Genomic DNA, 17327 nt, shown 5'->3' on the forward strand with positions numbered 1-17327 from the left:
GTATATACACACAGTATTTGCATACAATATCACAGATTGCTTAAGAACACACGCTCTAATTTAGTTATTTTCAATATTTTTGGTCTCAGTATTCCTTGATGCTCAAAAAATATTTACGTTCCCAAGGAGCTTTTGTGGGTTATGTATTTCCATGTTTGCCATATTAGAAATTCAACCTGAGACTTAAAAAAAAAGAGAAAAAATATAGAGGCACATATTCCATTAGCTGCAGCCATCAAAACAGTAATGTAAGAAAATGTCATTTAGCCTCTGAAAAATCCATTGAGTATCTTTCTAAAAGTACATATTAATAGTTATACATACAAAATTCCAAATTTTATATTTTCAAGGAATGGTATTTTGCACATCAATAGTTGCCTATATATATATAGGCAACTATATGTGTGTATATATATATATATATCAGTCCCAAATAAGGAATATGTGTGTATCAATCTCATAAAACTGGGCTAATTTTATTTTTATTAGTCATAGTCATCTTCCTCATCTTCATCTTCCTCAGTTTCTTCATTTTCCTCTGTTGAATTTACAGCTGCTTCTTGTGCAGCCCTGAAAGCCTGCTCCTCTTCCACACTAGGGTCATCCATTTCTGTAATTTCTGGTCCACTGGGGTACTCTTGATAAACTGGTGGTGGAACTGGAGGTGTATAGCTGTCTGGACTATATTTATGACCCCAGCCTATGTAGAAATTTTCAAACTTTCTGTAAGTTAAAAAAAAATGTAGATCATTGTATAATTTTTCAGTAAGAAAAATTGAACCTTATTTTCTGTAAGGATAAGGTACTTAGAGTATCATAGTCCCATAATGTTAAAACAGTACAGTATATTTTAAATGCATTAGAGATGAAATATCCCTAAATGATTCTTTTACCACAGGGAATTACTATGATCCAAACTGCTTAAGCTGGTTAAGAAAACATAGGGCCAGACCCTGTCAAAATGTACCCTACACCTGGACCACAGCCTTTCATCTTTTAATTATTTTCAGAAAAACAAAGCAATGAAGTTAAAAATTACATACCTTCCTTAGAGTTAGAAAGAATTAAGAAGTTGCCAACCTTGAAAACTCTTAGCTGGGTGAGAAGTTGGACTTGTGGTTAACAACCTATGTGTGTTTTTTCAGGTCCATCCTTGAGCAATTACAAAAGCTTTACCTAGTTAGGCCTCACAGCAGGGAAACTGCCCTCTCCACCCCAGACTTGGTACATAGCCAGTGCACTGCAATCTCTAAGAGAGCGTTGTGGTCAAGGATTCTGGCCCCTCTGGCCTGTCATGCTCTTAACACAATTGTGTTCCTGGCCCAGGTGCCTTCATTCCCAGGCCTCTTCATCTGAGGCCTTCAGCAGAGGTCTTCTTCAGGCCCCTTTGCCAAGGCTTCCTAATGAGGGTTGGGTGAGAGAAGGGGAGACCTTATAGACACTTCCCCTACTCTTGACTCAGTACCCAGTACTTTTCCCTAGTCCTCCCCACCTTTCTCTGGTCACAGGTCCTTAAAACTGCAGGAGCCTTACGTGGGGACTTGCTTGTCATTGAGATGACCCCACAACTCTGCTGACCCATCTGACCTTCCACCAGTGTGCCATTCCATGGGGGAAAATGGAACGGGGTTGGGGTGGGGGGAATCAGTCCTTCAACTTGGTTATACCATCACAGTAAGTGATTAAAGGCTTAACATTTTCATTTCTGGCTTGTTGCTTTAATGGCTACTTTGACATTTGACCGCTCAGCTCTCCAGCTCAGCCGAGCTTCTGACACTAGGTTATTAAGTAAGACATGGAAGCATAAGACAAATGAAAGTGTAAGCTCTGGGTGAGGAATTAAAGGACGTTTACTATCCTCTTATCCTAACTCTTTTGAAAGTGATAGCCTAAATCATACATATTTTAAATTATCTTTTATCAAGATATCCAACAAAAATGATGAGATTTAAACTAAATACTGCTTAGAATTACCTCCATGAAATGAATATCAATTACTCAAATAATCATAGAAGAAAAAACATATTTTAGCCCCATTAATTGGATAATTCAGATGAAAAGGCAGAAGTCTGAATTACTCTAATGTTCTAAATTTTATGCTTTGTTGTATAAGATGGATGTTGTTTGAATTAATCTTATGCCATACACACTTGACATTCCAGTGATAACTTATAATTTCCAGAAGTTAAATAATCAAAATAATAGCCTTGTAAGTTGTCACATACTTACTTGCCATTGGAAAAGGCATATGCTCCAGTCCAAAGGTTGGATCTAAGGACTGCTATAGCATATTGAGGAATGAGATTTGAGGATAACCGTGTTGTCCAAGGCGGTATATTCTGGATCTCTGTAAACCAAAGACAAATTCAAAATAGACTTAACTGCTAAATAGACAAGGATATACTGTGTAACAGAAAAGCTGTATTTATAAATCTTAAAATACACACTTGACATAAAGTTAAAACATTAGCAGCTTAACATAAGAGCAGGAGGGTATTATATGAACGTTAAATGAAATTTGAAAAAAAATGTGTGTATACATTTATATAGATATATATATACACACACATATGTGTATATATATATATTTGTGTGTGTTTATATGTGTGTGTACATTTGTAAAGCAGAGAAAATAAGTTTTACAAGAGGAGGCCTATGTGGCGGAGGGAAAAATACGTGATGACCAAATCATTATTACGAAAGAGAGCTAGGGTTATAAGCATGAATGCTCCAAAACTGAATAGGAAGAAAAAAAGAATATGAAAGCAATAGTAGATTAGAAAAAAACCAAAAACAGTACCTCATATTTTAGCTATGTCATGTGTTTATGATCTGTAGAATGCAAAACAAGAATGATAAAAAAGGTAGCTATCAGCATTTCCACTAAGAGGTAGAGCCACATTATACTTCTTCTGCAGTGCACTCCTGCAACCCCTGTCCTAGACAGTTCTCGGTGGGGCCAGCTACATTACGTTCTTTATTCCTACCATGTACTGTAGTGTGTGTGTGTGTGTGTGTGTGTGTGTGTGTACACAGGTTTCTCCCACTATCCAAAAGTAGAGCATTCCTATGAAACCTTTTTTAAGCTGAAATGACATAGAGCGAAGAAGCAATTACCTTAGGACACATCTTGCTAATGTATTGACGAGATTAACTGAGATAAAGCATAGAAACTCACAAGCACAGTTCAAAGCTATGGCAACTTGATGCTGAGATGCTGAGTGTAGTTACTGGAGAAGGAGCTTGGAGGTGCCCCTCTGACAGATTGAAGTGTGTGCTGCTTCTGTAACTGCTCACTGCAAAACAAGTGCTGAACGCTATTTTTGCCTTTTTTTTTTTTCTTCGTAAAAGAGAAAATCCTCTGGATTTCTATCAGTGAAAATAGGTACTAATGTAGTTCTCTCATAAAAGCAAAGTGATGTAAGTCTATCTTTCGAAAAGCAGGAAATATCTGTGTATATATACATATACAGTATCAATATAGAGAGAGTATTTGGTATATATATAAAAATATATATTACATTGTATACATACATAGTATGGCATACCTTGTTTTATTGTGCTTAACAGGTATGGAGTTTTTTGCAAATTGAAATTTTGTGGCAACCCTGCATCAAGCAAGCCTGTTGACACCATTTTTTCCAACAGCACTTGCTCACCTCGTGTCTCTAACATTTTGGTAATTCTCTCAGTATTTCAGACTTTTTCATTATTATTGTATTTGTTATGGTGATCTGTGATCTTTAATGTTACTATTGTAATTGTATTGGGGTACCAAAAACCATGCCCATGTAAAACAGAGAACTTAATTCTATAAATATTGTGTGTGTTCTGACTGCTCCAACAACGGTGAATTATGTTGTGCACCAGGAACTAATATTGTGCTGTAGGTCAATTATACTTCAAAAACAAACAAAAAAGCTCATAAAACAAGAGATCAGGTTTGTGATTACCAGAGATGGTGGGTTGTCGGAAGGGGAATTGAAATTGAAGGAAGGTGGTCAAAAGGTACAAACATCCTAATAAGTAGGTACTAGGGATGTCATGTACAACATGATTAATATAATTAACACTGATGTGTGTTATATATGAAAGGTGTGAATAGAGTAAATCCTGAGAGTTCTCATCACGTCACAAGGAAAATTCTTTTTCATTTTTCTTTTTTAACTATATGAGATAATGGGTGGTGACTAAACTTATTGTGGTTATCATTTTGTGATGTATTTTAGTCAAATCATTATGTCTTACACCTTAAACTTATACAGTGCTGTATGTCAATTATATCAATACAACTGGAAGGAAAAAATAAATGGGAGAATTTAACAAATAAAATTTAAAAAGGAAAACCTGGAAAGGATTCACCTTTCTAGATGCCATTAAGAACATATATGATTCATGGGAAGTGGTCAAAATGTCAACATTAACAGGAGTTTGGAAGACATTGATTCCAACCCTCATGGATGACTTTGAGGGGATCAAGACTTCAGTTGGAAGAACTAATTGCAGATGTGGTGGAAATAGCAAGAGAACTGTAATTAGAAGTGGTGCCAGGGCTTCCCTGGTGGCGCAGTGGTTGAGAGTCCGCCTGCCGATGCAGGGGACACGGGTTCGTGCCCCGGTCTGGGAGGATCCCACATGCCGCGGAGCAGCTGGGCCCGTGAGCCATGGCCGCTGAGCCTGCGCGTCCGGAGCCTGTGCTCCGCAACGGGAGAGGCCGCAACAGTGAGAGGCCCGCGTAACACACACACAAAAAAAAGAAGTGGTGACTGAATTGCTGCAATCTCATGATAAAACTTGAATGGTAAGGAGTTGCTTCTTATGGATGAACAAAGACAGTGGTTTCTTGACATGGACATGGAATCTACTCCTGGTGAAAATGCTGTGAAGATTGTTGAAACGAATACAAAGGATTTACATATGACATAAACTTAGTTAATAAGCAGTGGCAGAGTTTGAGAAGATTGACTTCAGTTTTCTACTGTGAGTAAAATGCTATCAAACAGCTTTGCATGCTACTGAGAAATCCTTTGCGAAAGGAAGAGTCAATGTGGTAAACTTCCTTGTCGTCTTATTTTAAGACCTTCACCAGCCACCACCCTGATTAGTCAACAGCCATCAACATCAAGGAAAGACTCTCCACCAGTAAAAAGATTATGAGTCGCTGAAGGCTCAGATGATGGTTAGCATTTTTTAGCAATACAATATTTTTTCTTCCAGTTTGATCTCTTTTTCTTTGAGTTTGCATGTATATTTGTTTTTTTGTATAATTGACCTACAACACTATGTTAGTTCCTGTTACACAACATAGTGATTTATTTTCTATACATTTCAAAATGATCACCACGACAAGTTCAGCCACTTTGTATGTCACCATACAAAGACCTTTTTATTTGGACTATATTCCCCACACTGTACATTTCATACCCTTGACTCATTTATTTTGTAACTGGAAGTTTGTACCTCTTAATTTCCCTCACCTAATTCTCTCATCCCCCCACAATACAGTGTTTTTAAATTAAGGTATGTACATATTTTGGGAAATAATGTTATTGCACACTTAATAGACTACAGTAGAGTGTAAACAAAACTTTTATATGCACTGGGAAACCAAAAAATTATTGACTCACTTTATTGCAGTGGTCTGGAATTTATCCCGCAATACCTCCAAAGTTTGCTTGTACGTACATGTGTACATACTTATGTATGACTATACACACACACACAAATATATTGTGTGAAATTACCTAAATCTTCAGAGATTGGTGTCAAGAGAGGAGGCCCTACTTCCTGTTCTATGTAGTCAAGCTCTTCTCTTTCTTCTTCTTCTTCTTCTTCTGCTTCTGCTTCCGCTGCTTCTTCTTCCTCACTTTTTCGTTTGGGGTTGAACCAATTACAGCGACCCTGGGTATAAATGTTGGAAGATTTAGTAGTCTAACAAGGACCTTAAAATATCAAAATATTCTTTTGGATTGAAGTAATTATCTGCATGACGTCCCATTATGTGGCATATTGATCGATCATTCAACATATATTTACCAAAAGCTGTTTTGATCAATGTTATTTTAAGCAAAGACTGTACTATTTATTTCAAGAATCTGCCCACTTCTTGAAGTTACAGGACATTTATATATTAAAATCATTAGAACCTTGGTGAAGAAGGTAATCATTTTACTGATTTATGTGAAGGTAAGTTACTATTATTAATAACAAAAATGTGATAATAAGATTAGGTATGGAGTTTGTGGCTTATAATTTCTCATTTAATTAACTCATCTAGAGGTATTTAAGAATATCTCTTATGTACATTAAAGTATAATGAAGATTTTCTACCTGCAGATGAGACAGTTTAACAGATGGATTAAGAGTATGGACTCTGGATCCATTCTGCCCATTCACATCTGACCCTGTTGTTTATTAGCTATATTCCCCTTGTGACATTTCCTAAACCCTCTGCCTTAATTTCGTCATCTGTAAAATAAGGATATTAGTCTTTCATACAGTTGTGAGTTTTAAATGAGATAATACATATAAAGTGCTATTAAGAACAACTGGCAGAATAGGTTCTATATAACTGTTATAGAACACTGTTTACTTGTTTTTGTTAGAATCTTTTATCATTCTTGGCAAAAAAAGTTCCTTGTATTATAAAAATAGAATAAAAGAACTCCTACCAAAATTAATGTACCATCTATATTTAACATATAGAAAATAATTTCACAACACACCTAAATCTAAATCCTTATGTAACTTGTCAAATACTCCATAGGAATATTTATTTTATTTACATTTGGATCACAGGTTTATACTACTTGGCAATTATACAGTACTCTGTTTTCACTAGGTTTTTTAATTGTCTCTGGAGTCTGAAGGCCTTTGTCTTGTATATATTGTATGCATTGTAGACAGAATTTAATAAATATTTGCTGACTAGATGATAGATTGAGAATTGCAAAGCCCCTACCTGAGGGAGTATATGTTGTACATGATGAACCCAATTGGATAGGGATTCCACTAGATCAATCACTTGGATGCCTTCAAAATCAGGGTTTTCTTCAAAGCTATCTCGCCTGCCTTCTGTTTCTTCCTCCTCTTCTCCTTCTTCTTCTTCACCAAAATGATAGAATCCTAGAGGGCTGACCTGAGTCCCTGCTGAAATTCTGGCAATTTGTGCTCGTAAGTAATTACTCTCATTTCCTGGGAAGGGTGGGTAGCTTACGATGGGGGTATCCAATCGCCCAGTGAAAAATTTCTTGATTTTTCTTGCAATAACAATTTGTGCAGGTGTAACTCCTGGTAACTTCACCCATGGTCTTCCTGGTTCATTGCAAACAAAATAGACATATTTGTTGGCACCTGTTCTGCTTTCTTCCTTTGGAATAGACTGTGGGGCCTTGTAAAAGGACCTTGGTAATTCATCTTCATCAGCTTCATTGTCTCCATTGTCCCTCTCTTCAGGTTCATCTTCCTCTTCCACCTCCTCTTCATCTTCTCCCTCGCGGAATTCCACTTCAGCTACAATATAATTCATTTCCAGACCTAAGATCTTACCCCAGAAACGACATTTTTGGATTGGGTGGGTGTCAGTAAGCTGCTTGAGGGCAAGAAATATGCGATAAGTCTCATCTGTGCCCAAACCGACTCCAGCTTGTTCAAAATAAAAAGCTGACTCCATTACATTTGGAAGAGAGTGTTCTGCCTGGGAATACAATTGCTGTGATTAATATTTTATCCATAAGAGAACTGTTTGCAGTCTACATTAATGTGATCCCTATTTTTGAAAACCATGACATTTTTCACAGAACTAGAACAATTAATTCTAAAATTTATATGGAACTACAGAAGACCCAGAATTGCCAAAGCAACCTGAGGAAAAAACAAAGCTGGAGGTATAACCCTCCCAGACTTCAGACAATACTACAATGCTATAGTAATCAAATCAGCATGGTTTTGGCACAAAAGCAGACATATAGATCAATGGAACAGAATAGAGAGCCCAGAAATAAACCCACACACCCATGGCCAAATAATCCACGACAAAGGAGATAAGAATATACAATGGAGAAAAGACAGTCTCTTCAGCAAGTGGTATTGGGAAAGCTGGACAGCTACATATAAATCAATGAAATTAGTACACCCTCACACCATATACAAAAATAAACTGAAAATGGCTTAAAGAGCTGAATATAAGTCACAACACCATAAAACTCCTAGAAGAGAACATAGGCAAAACATTCTTGGACATAAATCATAGCAATATTTTCTTAGATCAGTCTCCCAAGGCAAAAGAAATAAAAGCAAAAATAAATGGGACCTAATCAAACTTACAAGCTTTTGCATAGCAAAAGAAAATACTAACAAAACATAAAGACAACCTAGGGAATGGGAGAAAATATTTGCAAATGATGCTGCTGACAAGGGGTCAATATCCAAAACATACAAACAGTTTATACAACTCAATATCAAAAAACAAACAACCCAATCAGAAAATGGGCAGAAGACCTAAATAGACATTTCTCTAAAGAAGATATACAGATGGCCAACAGGCACATGAAAAGATGCTCAATATCACTAATTATTAGAGACTACAAATCAAAACCACAATAGGTATCACCTCACGCTGGTCGGAATAGCTATCATCAAAAAATCTACAAGGAGAAAAGGAACTCTCCTACGCTGTTGGGAATGTAAATTGGTGTAGCCACTATGGAAAACAGTATGGAGGTTCCTTAAAAAATTTAAAATAGAACCATCATATTATCCAGCAGTTCCATGCCTGGGTATGTATCTGAAGAAAACAAAGACACAACTGCAAAAGATACATGCACCCTGATGTTTATAGCAGCACTATTTACAATAGCCAAGACATGGAAACAACCCAAGTTCCCATCAACAGATGACTGGTTTAAGAAGATGTGGTATGTGTATACAACGGAATACTACTCAGCCATAAGAATGAACTATTGCCATTTGCAGCAACATGGATGGACCTAGAGAATATCATACTAAGTGAAGTAAGACAGGAAGACAAATATTATATATCACTTACATGTAGAATCTAAAAACTAATGTAAATGAATCTATATACAAAACAGAAATAGACTCACAGACACAGAAAACAAATTTATGGTTAGCAAAGGGGAAAGGGAGGGGAGGGATAAATTGAGTATGGGATTAACAGATACAAACTATTATACATAAAATAGATAAGCAACAAGGATTTACTGTATAACACAGGGAACTATATTCAATATCTTGTAATAACCTACCATGGAAAAAAAAGTCCAACATCCTCTCCTTATAAGAAATATTTAAGTGGCCCCTTTACTATCTTGAAATAATAAAATATAGCATACAGTAATATATATAAAATAGATAACCAATAAGAACCTGCTGTAGTAAAAAATAAAATTCAAAAAACATTAAAAAATTTTAAAATGCCATATTTGCCAAATAAATATAGCAAAACCTACCTACAGATATTTAGAAAATAATTTTTATAAATATATGCTTATATATGTTTTTATATATTATCATACATTTAATAAATATTTATAATATGCATATGGTAAGATATAGAGTAAATAAAAATCAATATGGGTGTAATATACAGGATAAATAAATGGAATGTATAATAAGGTAAATGCTCAGGCATGACTACATTTGAAGACATAATTTAGTTAGATGCTTGCTTCTACTTATGATAAATAATTTGGGGTTTAAAATGAGAAAAGCAGAAATAATTCCAAAAAAGAAATACAGGAAAATAAAAAGAGTCTCAAGTGAACTCTAGAAAAACATTTTTGAGAAAGTAGAAAATAACCTTAACTGAGCTAGGGATAACTTGGCAAGACAACCTTTAGACCCTGAGAAATTAAGAGCACTTTGCTATTCTTACAAATGATCTGCTCTCATTTGTATTATAACTTGAGTTGAAAAATAGAGTGTCAAAATAAGCATAATGACTTTTTTCAATCCTAATCTCATCTGATTGTAAGACTGTTTCTTTGGGATCTATTGCACCACGCGCTCTGATCCTACTCTGTCTTCTATAACTATTACTTCTTAGTCTTTTTAATTAATTGAGGCCTAAATATCAGTGTCCTCAAAATTTCAGTCATCTCATCACTCAGCACTTTATGCTTAGAAGATTTCTCCCACACCAACCCAAGTGATATGTGGTTTTTAAAATCTACTTGTCTCACTCTAACTTTCCTCCTACATTTCACACCCTTATTCCTAGCCAGCTACGAGAACTTTCAATCTGAATATTTTCCAAAGATATCACCATCACTCAGTTTCCCAAACTAGAAAGTTCAGTCATCCTTGCTCCCTCTGACTCCCTTGACTCTCATATTTAGTTAAAGTCCTATTGATTCCACCACCTAAAGAGCTGTTGGCATTATCCCCTCCTCTTTAACATGCTAGTCTCCACCTGGACTACTTGTCCTGTCACAGAAGTCTTCTAATACTGTCTTCCTTGTCCCCATTCAAACCCTTCTTCTTTCATTCTGCTCCACATTACTACCAAATTTATGTTCCTAAACCATAAGTCAGACCATGCTTTCTCTACTAAAAGCCTCTATTAATTTCCCACTGTACGCAAGAGATCAATTTCTTATCAATACACGGTGAGCAGTCTAGCTTTAAAGCACCTTGCTTGCTTCATTTCCTTCACTCAAAATCCCTCAAATCTGAAGTCAGTTTCCCAAATGCTAAATAATCTCTCTTGACATTTTATTGTGCTTTTGGCCCAGAATTTTATGCCTTATAGTCTTCACCTGGTGAACTTCTACTTATCCTTCATGATCGAAATGAAATATCACTGCCATTACAAAGCATTGCCCAGACCCTAATAGCAGAGTTAGTTGCTCATAGCTTGTCGAAACAACGCAGTAGTAACTGCTACTATTCATTAAGTTTCTAGGATGTGCCAGATCCTTTATATATAGGACCTCTACCCCTCAAGTTGTTGCCATGTGATTACCCCTGAGGCTTGGAAAGGTTTAGTCATTTAGAGTCACACAGGGAATAAGTGATTGAACTAGGATTCAAATTCAGATCTAATTCAAAAGCCCCTGTTTTTTCCACCATACCTCTATTACTGCAGTAGCCAAATAACTTTAATCTTTTTTTACCTCTTTCACTAGACTGTGACCAACGTTAAGTTAGAAAAGTCTTTTTTATGTGTATATGTCAGTACCTAGCATGCAGGTATGTTTGCAAATCAATGGGTGAAGGAATAAATGAATGCTGAAGACTAAGAACAGGAATTCTGGTGTGTTCAAAGACATGAATAGAAATATTAATACTCTAAACATATCAGTCTGGGACAGAGTTCCAAGAGCTACCTGTCTTCCTGTTCCTGAATCTTTCTACTCTCTGAGGTAGAACTTTTTATCTTCATCTGATAACTTGGTTCATCCTTTCTCTAAAACCAATCCTACTCTTTATTAGGAGGAATTGATGGAATCTGGTTAAGAGGCTCAGGTTCCAGCATCAGAACAGCTTATCTGTATTCTCATCCCAAAACCTAGTTCAGAACGTAGATCCCTGCCTTGTAATACTGTGCCTATAGATAGTGCAGTGCCCTATTCTCATACTGGAGTCGAACCTTCTTTGATAAACTCCTGCATGAGAGTGCCTGCCTTCTGTTTGATCCCCACATGCTGTTTGCCACCAGACTTGTCAATACTATATGTGGCTACATAATCAAGTGTTTGGAGTAAGATATTTTTAGAAAAGGTCAGCCAATATCAAATCCTTGACACCTATCACTTGTTCCTTCTGAGTATTCTATATCTCATTGTGTCAATTTGTGTCTCCCTATAACAGCTAAGGAGCTCTAGAGGGTAAACCTACTGTGCATATCCCTATTCCTCCTCTTTCTTTGACTGAACTGTATGTCCTTTTCTGAACATAAGTTACTCCAAACATCAAATTTGCAAGTATGAGGACAGTTTTAAATAGTCTAATAGTAACAGAACATAGAAGCTCAGTAGATGTACAGTATAAATTACTCAGTAGAATAAATTGCAAATATGCAGGCATTTAGGAAACAGTAGCGTATACTGATTTGAAATATTTGGAGGTAAAATTTCAGTAATACAGCTGATTTTATTCTCGAATGATACCTTTTTATCTCTGTCACCAACTTTGTAAATATTTTCAGCAATTTATCTATGAGGATTAAAAGAAATATTTCATTTCTCTCCTGTCTCATTGACATAATATATATACTGTCAAGACACAATAGGAAGAAGTAGCCTTGGAAGAGAATGCAAATGACATTAGAAGTTCTTTTAATTTTTCCAGTAAATTAAAGGGGAAAATAGGCAACTTGATTTAAAGCCTAATTTTAAATTATGTGACATTTATTCATTCATTCAGCAAATATTTAATAAGAAACAGCTACACACTAAGATCTGTACCAGGTACTTTGGAGAATATAAAAGATGAAGAAAACATTTTTTCTGATATCAAGCTGTTTAACCCTACAAACATATAAAACAGCTAAGCCTCTGAAATACTAAAACACTGTGTGAAAACATAAGAAACTCTAACCAAGGAAATGAGTGGTGTGAAATGAGGCTGCAATACTATTTAGTAAGCTATAAAAGGCAGTGGATATGAATTTAAAGCCACACCCCACTAACCTCCAAACCCTAAGTTTGACCTATTCAAATTTACAGGAGTGACTTACTATTTCATCTTCCATTTCTTGGTCAGCTCCTTCTAAATTTCCCTGGAGAAAAAGAGCTTTTTGCTTCTCTGCTATTTCATAGGCTGGAAGCATCTCATTCTCATTTTGGAGTGTATCCAGTTTTATACTAAAATGTTCCATCTTCACTTCTTGGCTCACATTTTCAATGATGTCCACAGCATTTTCAGGACGCTTATCTAAGACCTTGGTCAGCATTTCAGAAAGATGATCATATCTACCCAAAAAGAGAAAATTCCAGATAATAACCCTGTCAAAAGCATTTGAAAAACATTTCATGCATTCTCAGTGGGTTTTTAGGAAACTTCAAGAACTCGAAGACTTTAGAGATTTTTAGTGGAAAAACACAGTAATTTCTACCACTGCCAAGAAAAACTTTGAGCATAAAATAAATCAAAGCAAGTTCTCTTTTTTTTTTTGGCAGTGCTGCGTGGCTTAATGGATCTTAGCTTCCTGACCAGGGATTGAACCCACATACCCTGCACTGGAAGGTGAAGTCTTAACCACTGGACTGCCAGGTTAGTTTTTTTTTTTTTTTTTCTTTAATATCTGTATCTATCTCACAGATCTTAAGAATGTCAAAGAAAAATATGTAGATTATATGGGCAACCAATGTGAAGGCCAGTTTACAAATATTATATATGAAGAATATCATATTCTTTCTCAAAATATTGCTATTTTTATAAATGAACAGAAATATTATGACTGGCAAAAAAGAAGCAAGCAATTATTTTCTGTAGGGTTTTTATTCAACAATGTGAAATTTTGTATTTTAGGCAAATATTGTTTTAATTGCAACAACAACAAAAAGCAGCTTTCATGGCTGTCAAATAAGGTCTGCATATAGGAGATGGAGTTAAAGCTTTCCTTTACTAAAAGCCATTTTTAAATACAGGCTCTAAAGCACTTAGAAAATAATAGTGAATATTATGGAAGGTATTCATTTGTTACCTCAGAGACTTAATATTTGGAAATTAAATTAAATTTAGCTATTTAAGTAATGTCAGTTACAAAATCATTCAGTAAACGAAATTTTCCCGTTTTTTGTTTTGTATTCAGTTTTAAATTGTGAACTTTCAAGTGGTTATAATGAGCTCTTTTGGCATTTTATCAAAGTTTGTAAATTCATGCTTGTTATTTAACCCAGGGAATTGTGACAAGAAGTTTATATCAGTAATTCAGATAGAATCCACTGCTAAGCAGCAAATCACATCCCTGAAACGTGAGTAAATTGTAGTTAAAAACAGTAATTTATACATAATATTTTAATTTGGGTTTTGTGAAGATTTCTCGCATCAAATATTCATTGGTTTCTTATTCTTCAGACTTTAAAATTATACCTCATATTTTTAAAAGCCAAGTAATAGCTGCAAACATTAGCCACGTACTGTATATTGAATGGGCATTCATTTAATGTTTGCTGATTAATCAGGAGGCATCTCAGCAAATTACGTGGTGGATTAACTGGATTCAAAAGGTCCGGGCTGTATTTCCTGTACTTCCATTCATTAATTCATTCTTTATTCAGTAAATAGCTGATAGCACTGTGCTAGGCATTAAGTATATAGTGGTGTACAAAACTCACATGGTCCCTCACTCTGAAGGCCTGCACTTAAGTGGGAGAGTCAGACATTAAATATAAGTCTATAAGTCTATGTACAATTATAAATGGCCTTACGTGCTATGAAGGAAAGAACAGGCAGTTATAATAGAGTTCTGTGGAAGTTGACTTCTAAAAGATGAGAAGCCAGCCAGGCAAAGACTTAGAAAGACTTAGGGCAGAAGCTTTTCAGGCAGAGGGAGCAGCATGGGAACTGAAGAGGCCATGTGGCTAAAGCATAGGGAGGGAAAGGTAGGAGTCAGTGAGTGCTGTAAGCCAGAGAAACCTTGAGCAAATTAATTTTTCCATGACTTAGTCCCCTCACTTAAAAAACAAGTGGATTGTATTAGATGTTTTCTCAAGTCCCTTCTAGCCCTAAAATTCTGTTGATTCTATTGTTATGTTACCCCGGCAGCAAGAATCTCTAGAAAATTATACTCAACGATAAGATCTGAATTTTAGCTGTAATGGGATGGTCAGAACATTCCTGGGCCATTGATCACCACATTTTAAGAGATCTGGATAAAATGGCATGTATTTTTGGGTGGCCTGTATAGCGACCAATTCTCCTGGTTTGCCTAGGACTGAGAGGCTTCTTAGGATGCAGAACTTTCAGTGCTCAATCAGGACAGTTCCAGTTTAACGCAGGTAATCTATCACCCTAGCACTGGCCTGGGTGCAGACTCAAAACCAAGCCATATAAGCACTTAGAATGCTTAGATTTTGGTAGACAGTTCTTTTTTTACAAGCATCTTGGAGAGATGCTTGGACTTCACTGTCTTTATGGTTTCTTTCAAACCCCAGACTCCACAATTCCTAGATTTTATATCTGTGCACCTAGGGTCTTTAAAGAAGCTAGAAGAATCTCCACCAGTGACCTATTTTGAGTCCTATGATACAAAGAGTTATTAAGTCACTCTCTCGCTCATACAGACTTCAGATATATTTCCATTCACCCACAGAAACACATCCCCACACAGAGATACTTTCCTTTGCCAAATTTCTCCCCCAACCCCCTTCCTCCAAGACTTACAGATTTAAGCCCGACTTGCTACTGGACTTTAGTAGGTAAGCCTTAGCATTCTGAATGGCAATCTCAAGCATGCTGGGGGCCACTTCAGAAGCCCCAGACTCAGGCTGACCCAGGTCATAGTTACTGTTTGAGTCTTCTTCTTGAAAAATGTCAAATCTCAGCTCTTTCCGTTTAGAGTTGTTGTAGCTCACATCCCTCGGTCCATACAGGTGACATTTGGTTTGCTGAGAATGATGAAAAGTGTTTCCCTCTGATTGGTATGTTTGATGAGGAGTTGACTCTCCGTTATCAGATGATTGTTCCAAATGGTCAAAGTGAGGTGTCCCAGCTTCAGAAATCACACTAGTGGTCTTGTCTGACTGCCATGGTGCCATAAGGTCCTGCACGGTCAGAGCCAGGGGAGAAGGAGTGGAAGAGCGCTCCTGAGATGGGGAAGGTGGAGATGACACACCTGGTCCTACGAGGTCATCCACAGGCGTGCTGGCTCCAGATTGGGGGATCCCAGGAGGGCTGCTCCTGGGCTGGGGTCCAGTTTCCGGCCCCTGCTCCGACTCTGAGGCCTCGGATAACGCAGGTCCAGGATCTTGGGAGGCTGTTACCATTTCTTCCCACGGCCGCCCTGTTTCCCCAAGTTCTTGGTGTTGTATTTTTTGTTTCAGGGGGGTCGAGTCTTCCATGGAAGGAGTCAAGAGGAAAAAAGTTCTGGATGAAGGGTGCGTACAGATATGGAAGGAGGCAACGCAAGGCAGTGGCTTTGCTTAGGTCTGCTCGGCGATTTCTGGGTCCTAGTTGCTCTGCAAGTCGCAGCGTCCTATCTCCATAGCAACCCCAGGCAGGGTTCCCCTAAGAGAAAGAACACACATCTGTTGCCAGGATTCTAGGGAGGAGACCAAGAAAGATGAAAATCCTAGATCTGTGATTTGGTGGAGCCTCTGCTCCTCTACCTAGCTCAGCCAATCCAATCTGCAGTCCATCAGTCGCGGTTGGAAACCTGAGAACTGGTCCGACGCAGAGAGGAGGAGCCGCGACCCGGCGGGATGATTTTCAGGTTCTGATAGTTTGATTCAAGTTGCACGTTGAGGACTGAGTCCTGCATTAGTGGAGGGACAATAGATTTACAGAGCTTGTGTGTGTGTGTGTGTGTGTGTGTGTGTGTGTGTGTGTGTGTGTGTGTGTGTGTGAGAGAGAGAGAGAACGAGAGAGGGAGGGAGGGAGAGAGAGAGAAAGGAGGGATGGAGGGACGGAGCGAGGGGGACACCTTGGTAATGTTGAGGTGCAGGTGCCAATGAGACTCTAGTGTGCAGAACATCAGAGTCCAAGACTCAGAGGGCAAAGGTTTCTCATCTGTGCCAACCAAACTTGGGCAACTTTTGAACAATAAACAAGGAAGTCCTGATTTTTGCTCTTCTCCCTCATGTGGAATCTGCCAGATGAGTAGGCAGAAAATTACCTTCAAGGAGAAGGCAGTGCAGAAGCTTACCCTATATAAATAGACAATTCATGGGTTACCTGTTTCCTAATAATTGAAATTCAAATTAACCCTAAAGCTATATTAGTATAGTGTAATCTTTATTTGATAATATGAATGTGAATTCATAATTTTGCAATATTTAAGATCATGACTATTAATTCATATTATTCCATCTCCAACATAAAGAAGGTATAAAGGATGGAACCATATCTGGCCTTGACTAAAAACTGTAAATTAAAGTCTTTTTTTTTAAGATTATAATTAAAAAAATTTTTTTTGGCCATGTGGCTTGTGGGATTTTTAGTTCCCTGACCACGGGCAGTGAGAGCAGAAGAGTCTAACCACTGGACCACCAGGGAATTCCCTAATTAAAGTTTTTAATGTTAATTTGTTCTGTATCTCTCTCTCTTTTAAAATAAACCAGTTAATACTTGATATAACTTCCAGTTAGCAACATGTTGGTCATAAATTCTAATTTCATGAAAGAGCATCATACTTACCTCCC

General features: G+C 37.1%; 1 protein-coding gene across 2 annotated transcripts; it reads right to left on the reverse strand.

Annotated features, from left to right (window-relative positions):
- Positions 1–485: 485 nt before the first annotated feature.
- On the reverse strand, positions 486–16493 carry RSPH4A (radial spoke head component 4A). Of its 2 annotated transcripts, XM_024756669.1 has the most exons (6): positions 15352–16493; positions 12701–12935; positions 6962–7696; positions 5745–5901; positions 2230–2347; positions 486–723 (listed from the first exon to the last, which is right to left on the reverse strand). In XM_024756669.1, exons 1-6 carry the CDS (start codon positions 16026–16028, stop codon positions 486–488), a joined length of 2160 nt encoding a protein of 719 aa, XP_024612437.1. In that variant the 5' UTR covers positions 16029–16493. The 2 variants fall into 2 exon arrangements, with proteins under 2 accessions (XP_024612437.1, XP_024612438.1); XM_024756670.1 differs by lacking the exon at positions 5745–5901 and having other exon boundaries at positions 637–2347.
- Positions 16494–17327: the final 834 nt, after the last annotated feature.

Source organism: Neophocaena asiaeorientalis, unplaced genomic scaffold, assembly GCF_003031525.2.
Source record: "Neophocaena asiaeorientalis asiaeorientalis breed wild unplaced genomic scaffold, Neophocaena_asiaeorientalis_V1.1 scaffold125, whole genome shotgun sequence".
NCBI classification, from domain to species: Eukaryota; Metazoa; Chordata; class Mammalia; order Artiodactyla; family Phocoenidae; genus Neophocaena; species Neophocaena asiaeorientalis.